The 23237-nt window shown below is 37.3% G+C and overlaps 1 protein-coding gene across 1 annotated transcript; it reads right to left on the reverse strand.

Moving 5' to 3' along the window:
• Positions 1 to 1441: 1441 nt before the first annotated feature.
• On the reverse strand, positions 1442 to 23194 carry BLZF1 (basic leucine zipper nuclear factor 1). The gene is made up of 8 exons (XM_014845139.3): positions 23112 to 23194; positions 22816 to 23009; positions 21703 to 21777; positions 12629 to 13068; positions 10580 to 10779; positions 8490 to 8618; positions 6611 to 6830; positions 1442 to 2820 (listed from the first exon to the last, which is right to left on the reverse strand). The coding sequence occupies exons 3-8, from the start codon at positions 21731 to 21733 to the stop codon at positions 2635 to 2637; spliced, it is 1206 nt and encodes a 401-aa protein (XP_014700625.2). The 5' UTR covers positions 21734 to 21777; positions 22816 to 23009; positions 23112 to 23194; the 3' UTR covers positions 1442 to 2634.
• Positions 23195 to 23237: the final 43 nt, after the last annotated feature.

Consider the following 23237-nt stretch of genomic DNA (forward strand, 5'->3'; position numbering starts at 1 on the left):
AGTCTCTGTTTTGTTTCTCTCCACTCTGATTTCAATTTCCTTCCTTCTGCAGGTTGTGGGTTTAGTTTGCTCTTCTTTTTCTATTCCATAAAGTGTAATGTTAGGTTCTTGATTTGAGATTTTTTTTAGCTGTTATCTTTATTATTATTGATACTCTTAAACCAATTGCTGTAGAAGTGTGCCTCTAGTTTCTGGTTACAAGAGTGTATGTACAATTTTTTTTTTAAAGTGGTAAAATATATGTAAGATAAAATTGGCCATTGTTTAAATGTAAATTCAGTGGCATTAAGTACATATTGTTGTACAACCATCACCACTTTTCATCTCCAGAATTTTTCATCATCCCAAACTGAAACACTTTACCTATTAAAAACTCCCCGTTCTGCATTCCTTTAACTCCTGGTACCCACTATTCTACTTCCTGTCTCTATGAAGTTGATTATTTCCAGTACCTCATATAAGTGGAGTCATAAACTACTTGTCTTTTCTGACTTATTTCATTTAGTGTAATATTTTAAAGGTTCATCTATGCTGCAGCATGTATCAGTTTTTCACTCTTTTTAAGACTGAATATTTCATTGCATGTATATACCACATTTTGCTTATCTGTTCATCCACCAAAGGATGACTGTGTTACTTCAGCCTTCTGGCTACTGTGATAATGCTGCTGCGAACATTGGTATAGACATATCTATCTGAGTCCTTACTTTCAATTCTTTCAAGTGTCTACCTACAAGTGGAATTGCTGGATCATATGGTAATTGTATGTTTAATTTTTTGAGGAACTCTCATACTGTCTTCAATAGTGGCTGCACCATTTGACATTCTCACCAGCAATGCACAAGTGTTCCAATTTCTCTACATTGTTGCCAACACTTGTTATTTTGCTTTTTTGATAATAGCCATCCTAATAGGTATGAGGTGATCTCAATTTGCATTTCCCTAATGATTAGTGATGTTGAGCATCTTTTGATTGGCCATCTTTTGATGGCTTATTGGCCATCTGTATCTTTTTGGAGAAATGTCTATTCTTGTCCTTTGCTCATTTTGAAATTGGGTTGTTTGTTTCTTGGTTGTTGATTTGTGGTTCTTTATTTGTTCTGGACACTAGATTCTTATTAGATATATGATTTGCAAATATTTTCTCCCATTCTGTGGGTTACCTTTTCACTCTGTTGATAGTGTCCTTTGCTGTACAGAAGTTTTTAATTTTGATGACGTTGTTTATTTTTGTTCTTGTTGTTGCCTGTACTTCTGGTGTCATATCCAAGAAATCATTGCTAAATCCAATGTCATGAACCTTTTCATCTATGTTTTCTTCTAAGTCTTATACTAAATAAACCTAAAGGAAAGGCTGAAGAATCAACTGTGAATAGAATAAGCTAGAGGAAGACGTGAACTGAAGCATATCATTTTCAGGGGAAAAAATCAATATTCAAAATGAACAAGGTAGAGAAATTTATTGCCACTTGAAACTATAAATATAAATCAGATGAACCAGATTAAAAAAAATCGTTAAGTTGAAATTAAAATATATTGTTATTTGACCAGATTTGTCTTTTAAAGATTTCTCTATTGATAGGCACTTCAGCAACTAATTAGTATAATTAGGTATAAATATTTTGTGGACATTTTTAAAGGCCTATAAAAGAGTGTTTTATGATGGTCCATCATAAATAAACAATATATATTACATAATATAAATTAATTGATGGATTGTACTTTTGAGTTTGCACAATGTTCTAGAAAGATCCTACTTTTTTCACCATATTTTATAAATAGACTGGATATTCCTGTTCTGTTGCATTTGCCGAAATGAGCTCAATAATTAGAATCTGTTTCTTTATATATGTTAAGTTACATCCATTCAAAATATGGAATCCCCTGCATAAAACCAACATGAGAAGATGTTTTGCTGAAACACTTGTTAATGTGGCTGTAAAATATTTTGAATTTTCCTAGCATATAGCATTTATTTTTAAAAGATTATTCCTTTCACCCATAGTATTTCCATAAGCCTCCTTTGTGGCCCCCCAAATTACCCCCCTACCCTGCCCCAGCTATTATTACTTTAGAGTACTAGGTCAGAAAAGCTTTTTTGTAACAGGCCAGATAGTAAATATTTTAGGCCTTGAAGGCCATAAATATTTTAGGCTTTTGCAGGCCCTGCTGCGTCTATTCAACTCTGTTGTTGTAGCGCAAAACAACCAGAGACAATAGTAAATGAATGGGTATGGCTGCGCATGACCCAGAGCCACAGTCTGCCAATCCTTGCTTTATAATGCCAAAATTAAATCTGCTCATATAAAATATATGGCAAGATAAATAATTACTTAGGGCCTAAAAGACAGGTACAGAATCTTTTTCTCTTAGTGTCCTTTAGGAAAAGCATCATGTAATGCCTAGAAAGCATTCTCTATTGTAAAGATATCTACAGTTTCATTCTTTTCTTACCCTGAGATATTTATTAAGAAAGGGTAATCTGGAGTCCAGTACATGAAACATCTTTGGGGATATATATTATTTAAATAGAAAGTGATATTACTTGTAGCATTGTAAGAACCCCAGCTCCCAAATAATAATGACTCTTGGGTAATAAGCAAGTGCTGTAGCATGCCTTCAACACTTGGCATGTTAAAGGACAATAAGTTCTCCCTGGCAGTGATTACAGCAATTGAAAGTTATATTTTCATATCTAGTATAGGGATGAAATCGTCCAATATTTTTCTTTGTAGCAAGTAAGGTGGTTGTTGAGGTCTCAGCAAATGGATTATCAGGTGAGCCTTCTGTACAGGTTACTGGGTCCAAAATGCGTAGAACCTAAGGAAAATAAGAAGTAATGTCAGAAGTATGCAGTAGGGACTGTAAAAGCCGTTTATTGATGTATAATTACTTATAAAGTTTCATTTAATTAATATGTAACTACCATAAAAAACATCTGAATGAATTTGATTAGAAAATGTATCTTTTTTCTCAAAAAGTTCTAAATTTAACAGTGATTTCTAGTTGTTACATTACCTAGTTTACCTATTTTTTAAAAAATGATGAAATAAAGTTCTCTTATGGATATTGATGAAAAACCATGAAAACATAGAAAATAAGGTTATATCAATTCCTTAAGTGATGTCAATTTTTGTCCTTAACCACAAAGCACCCCTGCCTTCCTTTTCCAGTCCTTCATTCAACTGCCTGGAATCAGGATTCTGCTTTTATTCTTCTATTGAAATCTTATTTCAAAGTTTTTGATCACTTACTTGTAAAATAAATTGCTTTTCATTTCTCTTTTTCTCATTTATATGTGATATTTTATGTAACAAGCATGTTCTTGTTTCATGGGTTTCATGGACACCATGCTCTCCCAGTTCTACTGCTCTGACTTTTCCTATTCTGTCTCCTTTAGTGAGACCCACAACGGGGAACTCTTGGGTTGAAAAACATTCTCCAATTAAGGGCAAGGATAACAAGTCTGGCTCAACGCTCCTGTTTATCATATTCATATTCTCCCCCCCACCACCACAGGTTATAGTATAAAGGAGATAGGCACTGCAATTGGAAAGGAATTGTGAAAAGCAGTGGTTACATAGGCCAAGGGAAGGAAGTATTTCAAGAAAGGAGAAGCAGTCAATTATACCAAATGCTACTGGCAGCAACTGTGTAGTCAGCGACACAATTTTTGAACAAAGAGAACAGAAAAAGAGAAGAGAAAGAATAAAGATGATGAGTTTAGTTTTAGGTACTAATTCATTCAGTGAATAGTTGAGCATCTACTATGTGCAAGGGATTATGCCAGACCTTGAGGAAACATAAGACACAGTCCCTGGCCTTAAGGAGCTTCCAGTTTGGGAGAGAGATGGAGAATCAAACAATTAACACCTGAATATGTTATAATGGATAGATGTATAAAATGCCCTGGAAGCCTGGAGGAAGGAACATCGAAGTTTGCCGGTGAGATTCAGGGGGGGGTGATTCTTAAAGGCAGAGAGTTCCTAGGAGGGCAGTGTAGGCAGAATGAAAGCAGGTAGAGAGGCATGAGATACAGTGGCATACCCGTGGAATGAAAAGTGGTTAACAGTGCTGCACTGTGAGGTGCCGGGCGTGGGAAGGAAGGGACGGGACACCTGAACCTTTGAGAAGGGAAGATGGACTAAAGATTAGGAACAATGAAGGAGACTGGTAGCTGTTTGAACAGGAGTACCAAGATGACTGGACTGACTTTCTTTTTTGGAGTAGCAGTTGGAATAACTCTCTGGCAGCAGAGCATGGCCTGGAAGGCAGTAGGCAGCAAGGCAGGGATACTGGTGTGGCGGCTACTGTAACAGTCAAGGCTGCAGGCCAGGTGTCTGAACTGGGGACAGAGGATAAATTAGAAGGAACTGATAGGATTTGTAAAACCATTAGGGAGATGAAGGAAATAAAAATTATAGCTACCATTTATTGAGAAATTACTATATATTGGAATCTGCTATAGGCCTTATATGCATTATTATTTTTAAAGATTGGCACCTGAGCTAACATATGTTGCCAATCTTCTTTTTATTTCTTCTTCCTCTTGTACCCAAAGCCCCCCAGTACATAGTTGTATATTCTGGCTGTAGGTCCCTCTGGTTGTGCTATGTGGGATGCCGCCTCAGCATGGCTTGATGAGCAGGGCCATGTCTGTGGCCAGGATCCGAACTGGCGAAACCCCGGGCCGCTGAAGAGGGGCTCATGAACTTAACCACTCAGCCACAGGGCCGGCCCCCTTATATGCATTATTTTATGGAATCCTTAAAACATTCCTATTTGGTAGGTATAGTTCATTAAGATAGGAAGTACAGGAGAAGCAGGTTATTTTTCTTCTTCTTTTTGGGGAGAGAGAGGGGAACAGAAATGCAAAAGCAAAAAGAGGTTGTTCTATTTTCAGCTTTCTGTGGGACAAGCAAATGGGGATGTCTAGCTGGATGTCTCTTGAACTCAGAAAAAATGTCTCAGTCGAAGAAGTCATAAGCATACACTGGGCCTGGATAGTCCTTAGAGAATACAGAAGTCTGTTATGTGAGGAAAGGCTCAAGAATAGGCACAGGAAGAGGATGCTCTCCTCCCCCAAATACTGAGAAAGAATGGTCACAGAAGCAGCAAGAGCTCGGAGAGTATGGTGTTTCAGGGACTAGAGGAGTTTGAGAAGCATAGGGAACAGATTCCTATGGAACATCGACATTTAAAGGAGGAAAAAAGGTATGAAGCAGAATTCAGAGAGGTAGCAAGAGGGCCAAGAAAAAGTAATGTTACAAAAGTCAAAGGAGTTTCAAGGAAGGAGTGCTTAATAGAGTAAAACACGACAATAAAGTATTTAAACATTCATGCCTTTATAAGAGTACTTTTTGAGAACTATCAAGCTAGAAGTCTATTGGGATAAGTGACGGCAGGAATTGAGGAATGGATGGCATGTACGCAGAAACCAGTATGGGCAACTTGTCCAAGATTCTTGGTTGTAAAGGGAAGGTGATAAGGCCATATGCGGAGAACTTAGGCTAGAGGGAAGATTATTCTTTTTTAGATGGATGACACTTGGCATATGCTTAAGCCAAAAAAGAAAGAGGCAATAGAGAGAAGGGATAACTGCTGGGGGGAGGCCTGCTGAGCCTGGAGGGGAGCTGTGCTTTGGAGAAGGAGGGACGCCTTTTCCAGTGAGAGAAATGTACGTAAGGCTGGTTGCCATACAGGTAGGCTGCTAGATATCAAGTGGGACCTTGAGGGAGTTTTCTGCCTCTGCCGTCTTTTTCTTCTGTGAATTAGGAACCAAAGTCATATGCTGATTGTGAGGTAACAGTTTGATGGGTATAGAAATAAAGGTCGCAAGCAGTTGAACTGATAGAGGACTAGGCTTTTCAGGGTACCCAAAAGAAGGATAAGGGAGAAAGGCGCTTAAGAATGGAGTCTAGACAAGCTATGGCAGGAAAAGCCGGGAGAGTGAGCTGATGACATGAAGAAGACATGTAGGGATCAAGGGAATAAAAATGATGATGTGATCAAGAAACGGGTAATCAGAATGAAAGAATCAGAGCTGGAAAGAAAAGAAGCTGAGATCACAGATCATGGAGAGAGGCATTGAGTTGAAGATTTTAGAAGTGGAACAGTTGTGGTTAATGACAAGGCCTAAGATGGGAACATAGGAGGCAGATACTGAAGAGCAATGGAGGTGACCTTGGTGGTAGTAGAACTGTGAGACCACAGCATCTGACAGGTCATCTGCATGAACCCTGAGTTCACCTAGGACTGCAGGTACCAGGTCTACACGATTTGATTCTGTAGTATTCGTCACATTTGTATCTATGTGTGGGAATTAACAAATAAGTTCTTAGATCCGAAGTAATCTTTATCCATTCATGATTACTACATTAAAGATTCGACACAGTGGTTTTCATATCAAAATGAACTCAAGAAAAGGATTATCAATGATTCAGTAGTTAAAAAATAGACCCTCTTTAAAAACAATTACATTTTTCTCCTTAAGATAAAGTTTAGATGCCCTAACTCCCCATGCCAGGCACTTTCCATTAGAACATGTCACCCTTCAGAAAGAAAACATACTTGGAAGTTCCACACAAGTCACGACAGAGAAATATTTTACCGTTTCAGCCATTTTTTCTGCTGGGGTGCTGCAGAATTCAACTGTTGATGGAATCTTTTTTTGAACATTGGTGCCAACATTTCCTAGAAGATGAGAATTTACTGCTTTTGCCAACTTGTAATTTGTTAACGCTAGTTCTGCTGTGCTGTGTGGCTGCGTACTAGGATAGTAAGTTTGTTCTCTTCCCCACTGCAAGGAGACTAAGAGCTCCTCCAATAATCTGCACAGAACACACATGAACACTGAACGTTAATAAGAGGATAAAATATAAAAATCCAAAATATTAAATAAATGAGAAACATAATTCTGAAATCATATCATCTTTCAGAGTTCAATAAATCAGGAAGTCTGTTAAAATACGTTAGACTACAGAAAGCACTAATTTATTAGGTTGTTATCTGGAAATCATTCAACAGTACTTTCTTTAGTTCTCATATTTTAGTATAGATAAAATAGACTAGTATACTCATTTAGTAGTATAGAACTACTGATTTGATTTGCGCACCTATTGAGATATTCATATGGTATCTCTTTTTTTGGTGAGTTATATGAATTGATTTTTGAATGATAAACCAACCTACAATTCCTGGGATGAAACCTATTTGGCCATGATGTATAAGCCTTTTATGAACTGTTGCATTTGACTTACTAAAATTCTGTTAAGGACTTTTGCATCCATGTTCATGTGACAGATTGGTCTGTATTTTTCTTATAATGTCTCTGTCAGGTTTTGGTGTCACGATAATGCTGGCTTCACAAAATTCACTTGGAAATTATTCCTTTCCCCTCTATTTTCTAGATGAGTTTGTGTAAATTTGGTTTTATTTCTTCCTTAGATGTTTGCTAGTATTCACCAGTGAATCCATCTGGGCCTGGAGTTTCCTCTACTGGAAGGTTTTTAGCTACCAATTCAATTGCTTTAATAGCTTAAGGCTCTTCAAGTCATCTCTTCTTGAGTACCCTTTGGTAGTTTGCGTCTTTTGAGGAGTTAGTCCATTCCATTTAAGTTGTTGAATTTACTGGCACAGGGCTGTTCATAACATCCCCTTGTTCTCTCTTTTATGTCTACAGAATCTATAGTGTGCACCCTCCTCCTCAGACCTGATGCTGATAATATATATCTGTTTTTTTCCTGATTATACTGCCTAGAGGTTTCTTAAATTTATCTTTTCAAAGAACCAGCATTTGGCTTTCTATTTCATTTATTTCTGCTCTTATCATTATTTTCTTCCTTCTGCTTACTTTTGCTCTTTGTGTTTCTTAAGGAGGAATCTTAGATTACTGATGAGACTTTCTTCTTTTCTAAAAATAAGCATTTAAAGCTATAAATTTCCCTCTAAGCTTTAGTTGCTCCCACAAAATCTGGTATTTTGATATATTGTGTTTTCATTCTTCTAATTTCCCCTATGACTTCCTCTGTGACCTTTATTGATTTGCTATGTAATAAATCAATTATATAGAGGACGAAGCACTTTTAAGGAAGACCATCAATTTTGATAGTTCTAGAGCATATGGACATGAAAATAAGATCTAATACTGTAGAATGGTCCCCCAAAAGTTCTCCTTCCAAAGGAAAGACAGGCACAGTTTTTGGCTTCTACCAAAAATTATACACAAGTGCTAACTATAACCAAAAACTGCTTTAAATCCAGGGATCTCTTCTATTATAGATATAACTGATTCTCACCCCAATTAAGAACATAAAGAAGCAAGTCTTACATATTTTTAGTCTTTCTCCCTCCCCTGGGTATCTATTTTGAAATGCTACTACCCCAAAGTATATGCTCAGTAAGTAAATGGAGAAACACTAAAAAACTATCACAATAACAAAAATTGCAGGAGAAAGTACAAGAATTCAGAATGTAAACCAGCGCCATACTTCTGGGTAGCTATCATTTCCTGACGAAACTGCTCCCGTTCACTCAGGAGATCTTGTATAGCGCTCTGTGCATCACGGTTTTGACGCTGCAAAACTGCTCTGGAGTTTGTTAACTCATCTGCCATGACCCTGGAAAAGATTAAAACCTTACATATAAATTCTCTGACAATAGCACACTGTATAAAAGTTAATAAACTACTTTTGTGTCTGTTATTTTCAAAAGCTTATGAAGATTTGACATAACTTCTCAGTTTTTAAATCTTCACTAAAAAGCATTTAAAATATTTATGAGCTTAGAATTCATTAAAGAGATTCAATTAAAACATTCATTTACAAAATGACAAAGGAAACAGTTATTTAACTTTTCTATAAGTGACTTTTGGAATGTATTTCAATCTTGATCGTATTTTGAAAAAAAATAAATGTTTTTAAATACAGAAAACTTTAGAGGAAAAAATGAGTTATTTTTCTACCATTCAGTTACCTCTTTGCCTTTAGAAAAATATTAATATAGAAAGACTTAAATAAAAGGAAAACTAAGTCTTTCCTTCTGTCCAGCATCCCCGTCCTTCTTTTATACGTAATCAGTAAAGTTCTTATACATTTTTCCAGATTAAAATAATTGATGTATATTCAATATAAAAGTATGTGTTAAAAATAAATATATTCATTTTATTTAAGGAAAGGGATTATTTAATACAAATTTTCTATACTCTGCTGTTTTCACCTAATAATTTATCTTGGTGATTTTTCACATTAGCACATATAGAGCTATCTCATTCCCTTTTTTTAAAAAAACAGCTTCATGTTTTCTTCTGATTGGATGTACCAAAGTTTATCTAACCAGTTCCTTATTGATCAAACTGAAGCAAAATTTTAAATATGTCTATTTAGCTGAAAATCTTAAAACTAAAGTTTCAGACCATAGCAACCACTGAATTCCTTAAAATAATTTTGACACCAAAAAAGTAAATCAACTAAAATACCAATAAAGTTGAGTATAATTTTTATTCCCCTTAGAATGTTACAATCAGCGTTGATGAGGATATTTTAAAAAGTTACATATTGCAATAATCTGTATAATATATGCACGATTTGCCTCTTAAGCTGTTCAGTGAGAATTAACTTTCATTCTACGTCAATGAACATTAAGTTCATTTCTCCAAATAGCATCTTACAGTAGCATAATTAGAAAACAAATTAAGGATTTTAAGAAAGTCATCAATTATCAGAAAGTATCATAGATAATAAGACGTGAAGAATCACTTTCCTAAAAATTCATCCATCACAATCAGTGGTTCTTAAGCTACAGCCTGGAAACCTTTGGTGTTTTGTGAGCAACCTCTAGGTGACTGAATTTAAACCAACAGTTATTAAACATATCATGTGAGAAGCACCTCACTAAGCACTGAACATACAGAGATGGCTAACACCTAGACTCTGTTCTCCAGTAACTCAAAGTCAGAAGGAGAAGAGGAAAACAGACAAGAATCATAATATATAGCAGAATTTACCAACTATCAGTGTGTCCATGGCCTGGACTAGGGCCCTGGGGTTTTCACCTTGTTGGAGAGTAGCCTCACCCAGTAGGCCATGCAGATATTATCATTTTCTATGGGCGCATGGAGAGGAAAAGGTTGGGAAGCTCTATTACATAGTTAAAAGAGCTATGATGATAGAACATGAGGGACAAATAATATTATGTTAACGGAGTGGCAATGAAATCTGAGTTCTCCAGAGAGAAAGTGGGGAAAAATAATTTAGTTTGTTTTTGTGATTTTAATATTTATTAGATTTCTGAATTTACAATTTTATTTTGGTCTTAAACATTGTAGTAGGAGTGATTTCTACTATAGAGTAGTGCCCTAGGATCCTGGGATGAGGGAGGATCCCTATGATATCACTTCTCCATTTAGGGAGAATATATGGCCATCCAGAGGAGGGAGAGCCCACATCTTAAATAATATATGAAATACTTTGACAAACTGAGTCAGAAATTTTCACAATACAATCTACTTTCTTGTGTTATGGGTCAAAAATATGATAGAGCAAAAACTAGAAAATGAAATACTCTTTAAAATAGAAAATACCTGCTTGCGAGGAATTTACTTCGCCATACATCACACTGTATTGACATACGTTCTAACTGTTCGGAAAGTTGAGCTGTGTTTCGACCTAGGGCTTCATTTTCTAAAATAAGCTGATTTTTCTCACGGGCTAGACGTTCAAAGTGATACTGAAGATCATCCCCAACAGAAGCTACCAGCAGCTTCTTTAACTCACGATTGACCTAGAAGAACACATGACCAACACAACAAGCTCTAAGCAACGTCACTGACTCTAATGTAACAAAATGAATGAAAGGGAAACTGTGTTTCTGTGTAATTTGGACCTCTATTACTTAAGTGTATATCAAAAAATGATAAGTATTTAAGTTTCATAATATATACAAACCATATACATCTCTATCTTTATATATCTATAACTATAGCTCATGTGGTTATAAATTGAGCCTTTTATAATAAGAATACAAATCAGTATCATAAAAATTCCAAACTGCTTCCAGTCAACACTTAAAGGCAAAAAATTAGAAAACTAAGCCAATAAATTGACAGAGAATATTTTATGTGGGTTTTTGTTTTTATCTTATTCAACATTTAAAAATTAACTTCCTTGTGCCCTAGGATTTTTACTTTTAAGAATTTAAACAAATAGGGGGCTGGACCCATGGCGGAGTAGTTAAGTTTGTGAGCTCCGCTTCGGTGGCCCAGGGTTTCGCCGTTTCGGATCCTGGGCATGGACATGGCACTGCTCATCAGGCCATGCTGTGGTGGCATCCCACAAGCACAACCAGAGGCACTCACACCTAGAATATACGACTATGTACTGGGGGGTTTTGGGGAGAAGAAGAAGATGGGGGAAAAAAGAGAATTTAAGCAAAGGAAGCAATTCAGGCTATCTATAAGCATGTTCTTTACCTTGTTATGGAAAATACAAAAAATTAAAACAAATGTCCAGTAATAGGTATTGGTATATGGTGCAGCCATTGAAGAATGCTGTTACTATTAGTAATGCTATTGTAGAAGAATATTTCATGACATGGGAAAACATTAATAACTTAAAAAAGTGAGTTATAAGACAAAAATGAACTCAATATGTATAATTTTGTAGTTACATTTGGATGGTATGATTATAGGTGGTACTATTTTCACTGTTTTTCTATATTTCCTAAAATGTTTACAAATATGGTACTACTTTTATGATTAGAAATTAGTTCTTTAAAAATATATTTGGATATGAACCACTAACCATGGTGTCACTTACAAAGACTAACATGTAGCAAAAAGATGTAGACTCTAACAGAGAAACAAAGTGGAGTGTAAGGCAATGGTGACTAAGGTGGAAAGAGGAAAGAAACACAGTCAAGCACTGCGCATTGTTTTCCATTTACAGTGAAGATACCAATATTTATACCACCATTCTCCTTATTCCAAGTACTATGTACACATATGCAAAACTACTTGGAATTTATGGATCCTTAAAACAAGTATCGCTAACGAGTCAGTTTCAAAGCCTGACTTGCTCAGTCCTTGGTCTGGGAGTTTATAGACTGTCACCTCCTTTACAACTTATAGGTGGTCTTGTCCAAAACACCTCACACTTCCGTGTTCAACCTGGTCTACAGTATAAGCTCCCAAAATCAACTAGTTCTACTAAAGGCCCTGAGGGAGAGTGTGAAATTTAAGTGAAAGCATTTTAGAAAAATGACAAGCTATAGTGAATGACAACTATTTTCACAAGAGGAATTATAATTTTTATTTTTTGAGGAAGATTAGCCCTGAGCTAACATTTGCTGCCAATCCTCCTCTTTTTGCTGAGGAAGACTGGCCCTGAGCTAACATCCATACCCATCTTCCTCTACTTTATATGTGAGACACCTGCCACAGCATGGCTTGCCAAGCAGTGCCATGTCTGCACTTGGGATCCGAGCCAGCGAACCCCGGGCCGCCAAAGCAGAATGTGCACACTTAACAGCTGCGCCACCAGGCTGGCCCCAAGTTCTAATTTTCTAACATGCAGGCTTAGAAGGTCCAGATGTAAGGAGCAGTACTCCCTAAAACATTGAAGGCTGTTCTTACCTCTGTCTGTACTCGGAGCTGGTTTGAAAGACCTTCTTTGTCCTGTAGTAACCTCCTTTCAGAGTTCTTGAGCTTTTCCAGTGTATTCTTTACCTCTGATAGTTCCTTCCTAGGTTCGACAACTCCCTCTGACTGACCAAGGAATTCTCCTTTATGATGTCCCAGAGACTTAACCTTTGCATTTTTGCTGGGCGTATCATGGGTTATAGCAGCCTTGGGAACTAATATTCTTACAGCTTCGACTTCCACTGCTTTTTCAGTGAGAATCTTCCCTAGTTGGAGAACTCCTGGGCTCTCTGATGTAACTGCTTTCTTTCGTGGACTCTGAAGGATGTGATGCCTTATGGGTTGGACTCCAGAGGTAACTTCAACAGATTTAGGTGGCTCCTCAGTTTCCATTCCATCTCCTGCTCCTCGGATTGGGGTTGAAGTGAGGGTGACTAAAAAGGGGAAAACCAAAGATAAAGGACTTACTGAAGAGAAATCCTAGGAACATGCTATGTCATGTTTTACCCAACATTCAGAATTACTGGCACGAAAAAGAAGAGAAAAAAATTCAGAGTAAAAAGCAATTTTCAAAATAATTATGTGTCAAAAAAAGACAAAGTCTTACAGGTTCAAACGTTCCTCAAGTAAATGGTTTCTCTCTTGGTAGAAAATGCAAGAGATCTGGAATCAAGGTATTTGGCTCTGACTTCTACTTCCTAGTATGACCCTAGGTAAATAATTTAACCCTCCATGAATCTCAGTTTCCAAATCTGCGAAATGGAGACAGTAACAACTATGCAACAGAGCTGTGATAAGAAAGAGCACAGTAAGATCAAGCGCCTGGCACGATGCAGGCACTCAATAATGTTAGATATAAAAAGTATCAGCTACAAAAGTCAAAATATAGTGATGTACACCTGAAATTCATATAATGTTATAAACCACTGTTACCATAATAAACAATAAAAAAATAAATAGCTATATATATGCATATTTGAAACCATCTACCTCAAAACAGATTCATCTGTTATTGTGAACTTTTGGCAAAGAATGCTTTGCACAAGCTGTCTAACCGGACTGTTCGATACTCTCTCCCCCAGGCCTCCAATCAGGCCTTTGTTCCTGCTGCTCCTTATTCTCGTAAATGGCTGCTTTCACTGCTTAGTGTGATTCTAAGTTATCCCTAAGAAGTCAGCTTAAACTCCACTCTTTCCATTAAATCTTCCCAGTTATTCCAGCCCACTCTCTGAATGCCCATGGCACTTACTGTCTCAAACATTCAGTTTGGAACTTAATCATGAACCATAATGATCATTTTATGGGTTTTGTATATGCTAATCTCAATTTCCCAATGTCTGATAAGCACATTAGGTCAGGCATTATACCCTAAACAAGCGGAAGGAGCATGGAGTTATAGAAATGATATGAACTTTGGGGTCAGTCAGGTCAGGTTTTGAACCCCGTTTGCACCACTACTACCTGCACAATTCTGGACAAAATCCTACAATTATCTCAGCTTCAGTTTTTATCTCCATGAAATGAATTTAGTAATATCTACATCTAGGGTTATTTTGACTATTAAATGAGAAAATATTGAGCAACAACCAATACTTATAAAAGACTTACTATGTGCCAAACACTATTCTAAATGCTTTACATATAACTCATTTAATCCTTACAATAACCCCGTGAGGTAGATATGATAGGCTCTATTTTATAGATGAGGGAAATGAGCCATGAAGAGGTTCAGGAACTTGCCCATGGTCACACCACACAGCTGGTAAGTAGAAGAGGCAGAATTCAATTCTAGGTAGCCTGGCCACAAAGACAGGGGCCTTAACCACTCTATATACTCCTGCCGCCTCAGTGTATAAAGTGTCTCGTACACAATTAGCGGCGTTCAGTAAATGGTAACTCCATCCCTTTTCTCCATAACACTTAATGCATTGCTGCACACGTGTACCAAACTAATTTGCTCAACTGAAATAAATGATCTTCCCTCACATAAGCCAAACCTGACTAGCCATCATTAGTTCAGATAACTTTTGGAAGACAGCTGTGCTCACCACTACACTACCACTGCTCCAGCCAAATCACAAAAATGTTTCTTCTCCCCCATTTTACCTTACCTCAAATTAAGGAGTATAAGAAGAGTTTCACTGAGTCACCTGCCTCCAAGAAAGGGCTAACTTCTCAGACTCAAGAAAATAAGTGGTTTAAAGCTTACAAAGAATGGAGGACATGCGAGAACGGGAAATGCTGCGAGCCCTGAGGAGGCAGCTGAGGACAGTACCGAACCTGCATGGAGCGCCTGAGTTAGTACACTCGGTAACATCCCTTTGAGCTACATGCTGGATTCCCTCTCATTTTACAAGTCTAGCATACATTTGAGGAAAAGGAAGCCAAGGCCTATGAATAGTAGTAATAATTAACTGTTACTCAGTTTACTATGTGGCAAGGACTCTTCTAAGACCTTCAGATGCATTATATCATGGAATTTCTATAACTGTCTCATGAGGCAAGCACACCAGTACCCCTTTCATAGATGGAAACAGAGGCTTCGAAAGGTTAAATAGCTTGTCCAAATCATCAGTGTCAAAATTGGATTTGAATCCAAATCTGACTGTTAATTGGTCAGAGAGGCCTTCCACAAACCACAACTTCTGCCTCCTTAACCTGAACTTATTGCCTCTGCTAACAACCCTACTTGTCAGGCCACAAAAGCCCACAGAATTTATATAACAGTTACAGTGAGCCTTAAGAAAATGCAGATCTAATCTGCATCAAACCCTTGAATGGCTTCCCATCACTCGCAGAATAAGGACCAAGATCTTAGCATGGCCTACGCGGCCCTCCGTGATCTGGCCTCCTGCCTATATCCGAGGTCCCAACTTCTGCAGTTCACTCCCTCAGACCCTATATTCCAGCCTTATTTGTTTTCTTTCAGTCTCAAGAGCAGCAAAAGCCTTCCTTCCTCTGCAGACACTTCTCTGTTTAGAATATTCTTCCTAACTCACTCTCCTCTGCAGTTAATTCCTATTCATCCTTCAAATCTCAGTTCAACCTTTCTGAAGGGAAGCCTTTCTCTAACCTTCCCTGATTAGGCTGAGTACCTTGTTTATATGCTCCTATAGCAAAGACCCTGCATTTCTCTTTTTACCATTTAGCAAAATGGTAAATAGACATTTTTTTCAGTGTAATTAGTTATATAATGTCTGTGCTTTCCACTAGGATATAGGTTCCAAGAGGGAAGGGACTATGTGTCTCTTGTTAACCACTATATTCTTAGCAAAGTGCCTTGCGCCTGGTACTCTCTATCTGATGGACACTAAATGAATGATAACAAGGGGACGGGGAAAGGACAAGCACGTGTAACAATGGTTATGATAAACTTTGGTCACAGGCAGCAAGTATCTTGCTGGGTGCCTAATATTGGCTAGACATTGTGTGAAATAGTGGGGACATCTATACTCAAGAAACTTACTAGCTAATTTAGGAGACAGGACATACATGTCAAAAGATAACATGTATTACAGCGTAATATATAATTGGTGTGCGATAAGTGGTACAAAAATATTTCTATAGAAATTTTATTTCTACAGAAACGTTAATTAAGAATAATCATGGACTACTGACCAGCCCTTTAGTAAACTCATAACTATCTAGCCAAATCATATATATATGTATATATTCACATGTATATATGATTATGTTATTATATACTATATATATATCTTCTCACACACAGACAGGAAACAGAATGCCTAGTTTTTAAAAGAAAAGCAAACTATGTCCTTAGTCTCAATTATTAGATATTAAGTACCATGCCCTGATCAATTAAATATTAATTAATGTTAATTAAATATTAATCAATGTTAATTAAATATTAATCATGTTTTCCTGTAACCATGCAGTTAGGAGAACTTAATCAATTTGCTAAGAGCAATAATAAGGTCTTATTAAAACTAAACCTTTCTTAAGAGTTTCTAAAGTACAAAGACATATTAAAAGAGGGATTACATAATTTCTAAACATTCCAAATTCAAGTAAAGATTGCTGTTATCTTGGTTCCTGGATCCCGGCCCTCGAAATGGAATTCTCCAGCCAAAGAACCACAGGAACTGGTTAGCCTGCTCAGGGTAGTGTTAAGAAATAACTGAAAAAAATCACCTGTTAGGGTGTTTTACAGCAAGGGAAATACCTAACAAGAATACTCCCTTAGGTTTATTTATTAGGTTTCTACTTTTTAATAAGGTTGGTTTTTCTTCTTTCAAAGTTTCTTAATATAGACAGAGAACAGATTCTCTTCACAGACAGTCACATCTCTTCTGCTTTATATTACTATTTTAAAAAACATTACATTATTAAAAGCTATTAGAAGAAAAAATTACCTATATTCTCATCACTCTAAAATAACTTTTCATTATTTAAAATTTCTTCCATATTTTTATATACTTGTAATTATAATTAATTTTATAAGCTTAATATATTTTTCCACTTTGCTACAGTCTTCATATTTTTCATTTATGGCTACATTATTCCTTCAAGTTAATATAGTATTACTTATTCTATTCTTGGATGTTTAGACTCTTTCCAATTTTTCACTTTAATAACACTTTAGTGAACACTTTTATGCCTAGGGATTTTTCTCCACTTCTGAATTATTTCTTCTGAATAAATTCCTGGAAGTAGAACTAATATGCTAGGTGAGGACCTGTATTGTCAAACTGCCTCGCAAAATGACCCTCTCAATGTGTCAGTAGATCAATTCCTTATGTCCTTAGTTTTTTTCTGCATGCTTAATACCTATGATTTAGTGCAATACTTAAATAAGAAATATATGTAAAGTGTTTAGAATGGTGTTTGGCACAGTAAGCACTCATTAAATGTTAGCTCCTATTACTTATATTATTATTAATCTTTAAAAAATCCCTAATAAACTTTGGATCCTGACTAAACAGAGAAAGAAAGCTTAATTAATGTCACAAAATATAATTCTTTTACTGTCTTATGCTAAAGTCTTACAAAGTTCTATCACTAGACTTTGGAACTGTTTTTGCATTTAACAGATTTTTTCTGGAATTTTTCTTACATATGTAGCAATGTACTGGCAATCCTGAGTTATGTTAGTTAGACAGGAGGTGGAAAGACATCTGGGGTATAACTAATGTGGTCTATTTTACAAAACATTTTACATTAGAATAAAATATTTTGTCATTTCTATAGTAAATGTTAACTAAAACATCCTTTGGGTCTTAGGACTGACTCTACTTTCAAAAAGATGAACAAAGGAATACTTCAAAAAGTGAAATAAAGGGTTGGGTATCTTAGTTGATGCTGTAGCACGGTAGCGCTAAGGAGGAGAATTTTACTGAACTGTTCGGAAAATAAAGACCTGTTCCCATGTTCTGAAGATCTGGTTTTAAGTTTGTCTAACTCTAATGCAAATTTAATTTTGTCACTAAGACATTCTGGCATTTAAGAAGTAATGTAGAATCATGAATTAACTACAGATTAATAATAAAAAAAAAAAGACAACAAAAAGACAAACTAGAGCTATACCATTCAGCCCCACTGAAGCTGAAGAAATAAGAAGCAGGGACGACACTCTGTCATGGTTAAATAGGATTTCTAGGTAAGTCATAACATTTTTGAGTTGGAATTTTAGGTACTGGAGATTTGAGAACAAATCACAAAGTGGTTAATGCTAAAATTAAAAGCCAAAGAAACACTGAGTATTTAATGGAAATCTCTTTTCAAACAAAATATGTCATAAAATTCGAATCAAGAAATTCAATCAACTTGGTGAACCTCAGTTTACTCTTAACTTTATTTAAATTGTTCTACTTACTCAAGCATTTATGAGTAACAACGCTGTACTATGTATCCCATGGCAGCTCCCTCCCTGTAACAACTATGCCTCTAACTAATGGGCCCAGACAGGCAGCGGTAGTCCAGGATTTACATGTTTTCACCCAGTAACTTGCCCTTCATAATTCTATTTTCCTTGTGACACACATAGGAACCTTTATTACATATGAACGAGGCACAATCCAGGACACATTCATAAGTAATTACCTTCTCTCAAGTGGGAAGACAATGATCTAAGGTACCAGCTCCATAATTATGAGTAATATTTAAGTAAAGCAAACGTCAACCCCTGTTCTTCTCCACTCTTTGAAGGGACTCAACAAAACAATTCTTCAATTATTCATCAATGTCACTTCCACCTGTGATCGCTTATCAACGAATTAAAATGTATCTAAGGTTTATGGCCTTCCCCAGGGATTCTTATTGCCTTCCCCAAGGACTGGTGAAATGTAGGGAGTTAGGCCCACATTTATTGACATGGAATCCAAACATTCTTTTTGTCACAGGCTTCATGAATAGAGCTCCCTGATCAAAGAACTGTGGATAATGCTGCATACTATATCTCTTTGGAGCTTCACAGTGTACATTAGAGTATTAGAGGCTCTGAGAGGTCCTGTAGTATCATCTCTCCTTTTATCCAGCATTTCCCAAATTTATCTGCCCATGGAAACCTTTTTCACCTAATACCTATTATTCTACAGAAAGCATGTTAAAGTTAGACTATTTTACGGAATTATAAATATTCAACTGTCTCAGACTTTCCTATTTGGTCTACTTTCACTAAACTGACTTTAACACCTTTAATTTTAATTTTAGTCTTGCAACCAAGAAGAGTTTTGGATTCAAATTCTAATTTTCTAATTGTTCCTATTTATCGCATGTTTCCCTTTCAAAAATAGCAAGGACACATCCCCCTCATGATGATACTATTGCTCAGACATCCACTGAGAGGAAGTTCTGTCGCTATAAACCAATCCTGCTTCTCTTCTGAGGCAGTTACAGGAAGTGCAGGCAACTGACAAATGTCAACCATGATAAGTGCACCTTTTCACATTAGTTACCATTTAATTTTCCGATTTCCCATTAATCCCCAGTTTATTACTTTCATTACAAACTCTGGTTTGCTTATTCTAATACCACAAAAGCCTTCTGGTAACTCGAAATGCTGTTGCACATAGCTGAATTAAATTCAATTAAACATTTATTGGCATAATCTTCTCTTCCTTGCTTCCTAAACATATTTAAACCCCCTTTAATGAGTCTGCTGCATTCTGCTTGCTGCAAAGTTGGCTTCTAGAAAATAGTTTCCCATCTCTCACTGACAGCCCCGACCTCCAGAACTCACTCCACCCAAGAATAACCTGAATTAGGAGGAGTTCACTTTGGGACATGCTAAGACTATTACCAATGTCTGAGTGGATAAAGTCAGTAGGCAGTAGACTATAAGGTCTGAATCACAAGGGAAGAGACCTGAACTATAGATAGATTATCTATAAGAAATCATTCTTACAGATAAGTGCTGAAGCCCTGAGAGTAGAAGAGTAAGAGAGCTGAAAAACATTAATATTTAAAAGATAAACCAGAAGAGGGGGATGAAAAGAAACAGAAAATACAGCTAGAGCAGCGGTGTCCAACAGAACTTTCTGCGATGATGGAAATGTTCCATATCTGCACTTTCTAGTACAATAGACACCAGCCACATGTGGCTATTGAGCACTTGAAATGTGGCTAGTGTGACTGAGGAACTCAATTTTTAATTTTTAAAAATATTAATTTAAAAGAGCCACATGTGAGCTCTCGGGCTACAGGACACCCAGATGCCAAGCCTGAGGCCTATGCTGCCAGGACTGGGGGGGTGGGGGGCTTTGCTCTTCTCTTTCAATAAAAGTGTTGGTTTGACTTAAAAAAAATAAATAAAAAATAAAAGAGCCACATGTGGCTACTGTATTGGACAGTGAAGGGTTACACAGTAGGCTGAAAATAAGAGTGATGTCTTAGAAGTCAAGGAAACAAGGTATTTCAAAAGGTGGAATGATCACCAGTATAAAATGTTATAGAGAAGACAAGCAAGGAACACTAAAAAGTAACTACTGAAGTTAGCAAGTGCTGTCAGTTGAATTGTGTCCCCCCCAAATATTCATATGTTGAAGTCCTAATCCTCTATACCTCAGAAGGTAACTTTATTTGGAAATAGGGTCGTTACAGATGTAATTAGTTAAGAGGAGATAATACTGGAGTAGGGCAGGCCCCTAATCCAATATGACTGATGTCCTTATAAAAAGGGGACATTTGGACACAGAGACCCACACACAGGGAGAACGCCATGTGAACAGAAAGGCAGAGATTGGGATGATGCATCTACAAGCCAAGGAATACCAAAAGCTGCCAGCAAACCACCAGAAACTAGGAGAGAGGGGTGGAACAGATCCTGCCCTAGTGCCTTCAGGGGGAGCTGGTCCTGCCAACACCTTGATCTTGGCTTTCTAGCCCCAGAACTGTGAGACAATAAGTGTCTGCTGTTTAAGCCCCATCGTTTGTGGTACTTTGTTACAGCAGTCCTCGCAAACCACTGCAACAAGAAAGAGGTCCTTTATACCTGCTAGTTGTTTGTCTACCTACTTCAATCTTTAAGAATGCATAGTCTTGTTTATTTAAATCTTAATCTTCTGGTGGATAGAGTCCATAGCTGTAAAACTTTGCTTTTACACTAGAAGCTTAACAGTAGTCATCTAGTAAATACTACCGAATGATGTTAATATTTAATTATATATCTTTTTTTCTTTTAAGATTGGCACTTGAGCTGACATCTGTTGCTAATTTTCTTTTTTTCTTCTTCTTCTTCTCCCCAAAGCCCCCTAGTACACAGTTGTATATTCTAGTTGTGAGTGCCTCTGGTTGTGCTATATGGGACCCACCTCAACATGGCATGATGAGCAGAGCCATGTCCGCGCCCAGGATCCAAACTGGTGAAACCCTGGGCCGCCGAAGTGGAGTGTGGGAACTTAACCACTTGGCCACAGGGCCGGCCCCTTAATTGTATATCTTAACTACTAAAATGTACACACTGCATTACAAAACAAACATGAAGAGATCTGAAACACAAATAATTCCCAAGGGCTCTGTGAGATTTAGTTATCTGGTTCAAACATTCCCTCATCCTATTGTCATAAATTTCATGTTTCAAACACAATTATCATCAAAAGAAGAACACTTACCTTTGGTTTCTAAACTTTCAAGAGTAGTCATTTTTTAACCAATGAAAACACGCCCCAAGATTTCTACTGAAAAACCTAAAAATGTATAAAGTGAAAGAATTAAAACCACATACACACATTCATTAACTCCCTGTAATTTAAATATTCTATTCTCTTTGCTTCTGCATTTTGTACAGATGCATTTACAAAGGGAGTGTTGCTCACATCCCTTTTTCACAGGTGATATTGTTACAGCTACCAAATTTCTCAAAAAAATTAGGAGTGATTTACTTTCAAATTTCTGCTTCACTGTCCTCACCAGTAGACTCTAAAAGACCAGAAGTGTGTCTGAATTTTAGTCAGAAACAGCACTGAAGTTACCGGAGGGGTTTTTGTATTAATGATATGACAACAGGAATTTCAAACTAATTGTAGTAATGACTTTCTCAGGAGACATTATTGACACTAATTTGTTCACTGTATATATCAGAGAGGAGCTTCTGTTCATCTGTTTAACAAGCGACAAAAATATTCACGATAACAATTTGCACTTTCTCGGTAATAAAATTAAAATGGCACAGAATATGTTTTCAGAAAGATATGCATGGCCTTACAGCTTCACTGGAGAACACGAGAAGGAAGGGGACACTAATGCAATGATATTAATATGATCAACTGTACATCAGATGACAACTGGTTTCACCGCAAAAATGATCACTCTGAGTACTCGACATAATTCGGCGCAGGGTCTTCCACGACTACCTTCCTCAACAGTCACAAACCCTCCTTCTATGTTCTGGAAACAGGTCTCTGAAGACCCTTGGAAAGCGCAATGAGCCCTGAAACTGCGCTCGGAAGATGCACGGTGAAATGTACGAGCACGGCGAGCGTCTGCGGGCAACCCCAAGTGAAGGGGTGGAGGTGGGGTGCTGGGTAACAGGTGCGAAAGCGACAAGCCTGTCCACCTCTGCCGTCCCAGGAAGTCGAATCTGAAGTTCCATCCCTGTCTGAACAAATGCGAAACAACAGGCAACCTTTCCCTAAATCCAAATCGAGCGAACACCAAACTCCAACCCAGACTTCCGTGACTTTCCAACATCCCTTCTTAGTTACACAAGCCGTTCTTGGACTTACCTCTAAGATTCTTACTCTCCCTATGCCAGGGGGCTTCACTTTACAGGTCCTTCGGCTCGGCGTCACTGGGTTAACTTCCCCGCACGCTCCTCTTCCATTCGCAAGCCGACCCGCCCAGGCCTTCGTGACGCGAAGCTTCTCGCTCACTACTAATCATTTCCGATTACTCAGGGTTTCGTTTCCGGAATATTTTTCTAAAAGAAAAAGGTAAACATACTCTGTGGTGCATTTAAATTCAAGTAACACAGAATACAAGGTATAAGGCTTCAGCAAGTGAAAAGTGGATAGATGCCTACTTAAAAATAAACACAGAACATTCGGACCCCATCTGCATATTGCCTTGAACTTCCGGGTCATCTGTCAACAAAACGGAAGTGACGATGCAGGAAAGAGGTAGGCGGTGTTCCGTCGCCCCGGGCGAC

Source organism: Equus asinus, chromosome 25, assembly GCF_041296235.1.
Source record: "Equus asinus isolate D_3611 breed Donkey chromosome 25, EquAss-T2T_v2, whole genome shotgun sequence".
In the NCBI taxonomy this organism is placed as follows: domain Eukaryota; kingdom Metazoa; phylum Chordata; class Mammalia; order Perissodactyla; family Equidae; genus Equus; species Equus asinus.

Coding starts and splice junctions, on each gene's coding strand:
- BLZF1 (XM_014845139.3), bottom strand. CDS start 21,733: ATGACTACTCTTGAAAGTTTAGAAACCAAAG. Junction 13,069..21,702: donor TGAAAGTTTAGAAACCAAAG/GTAAGTGTTCTT, acceptor TCCCCTTTTTAG/TCACCCTCACTTCAACCCCA. Junction 2,821..6,610: donor CAGAAAAAATGGCTGAAACG/GTAAAATATTTC, acceptor TATTTTCCTTAG/GTTCTACGCATTTTGGACCC.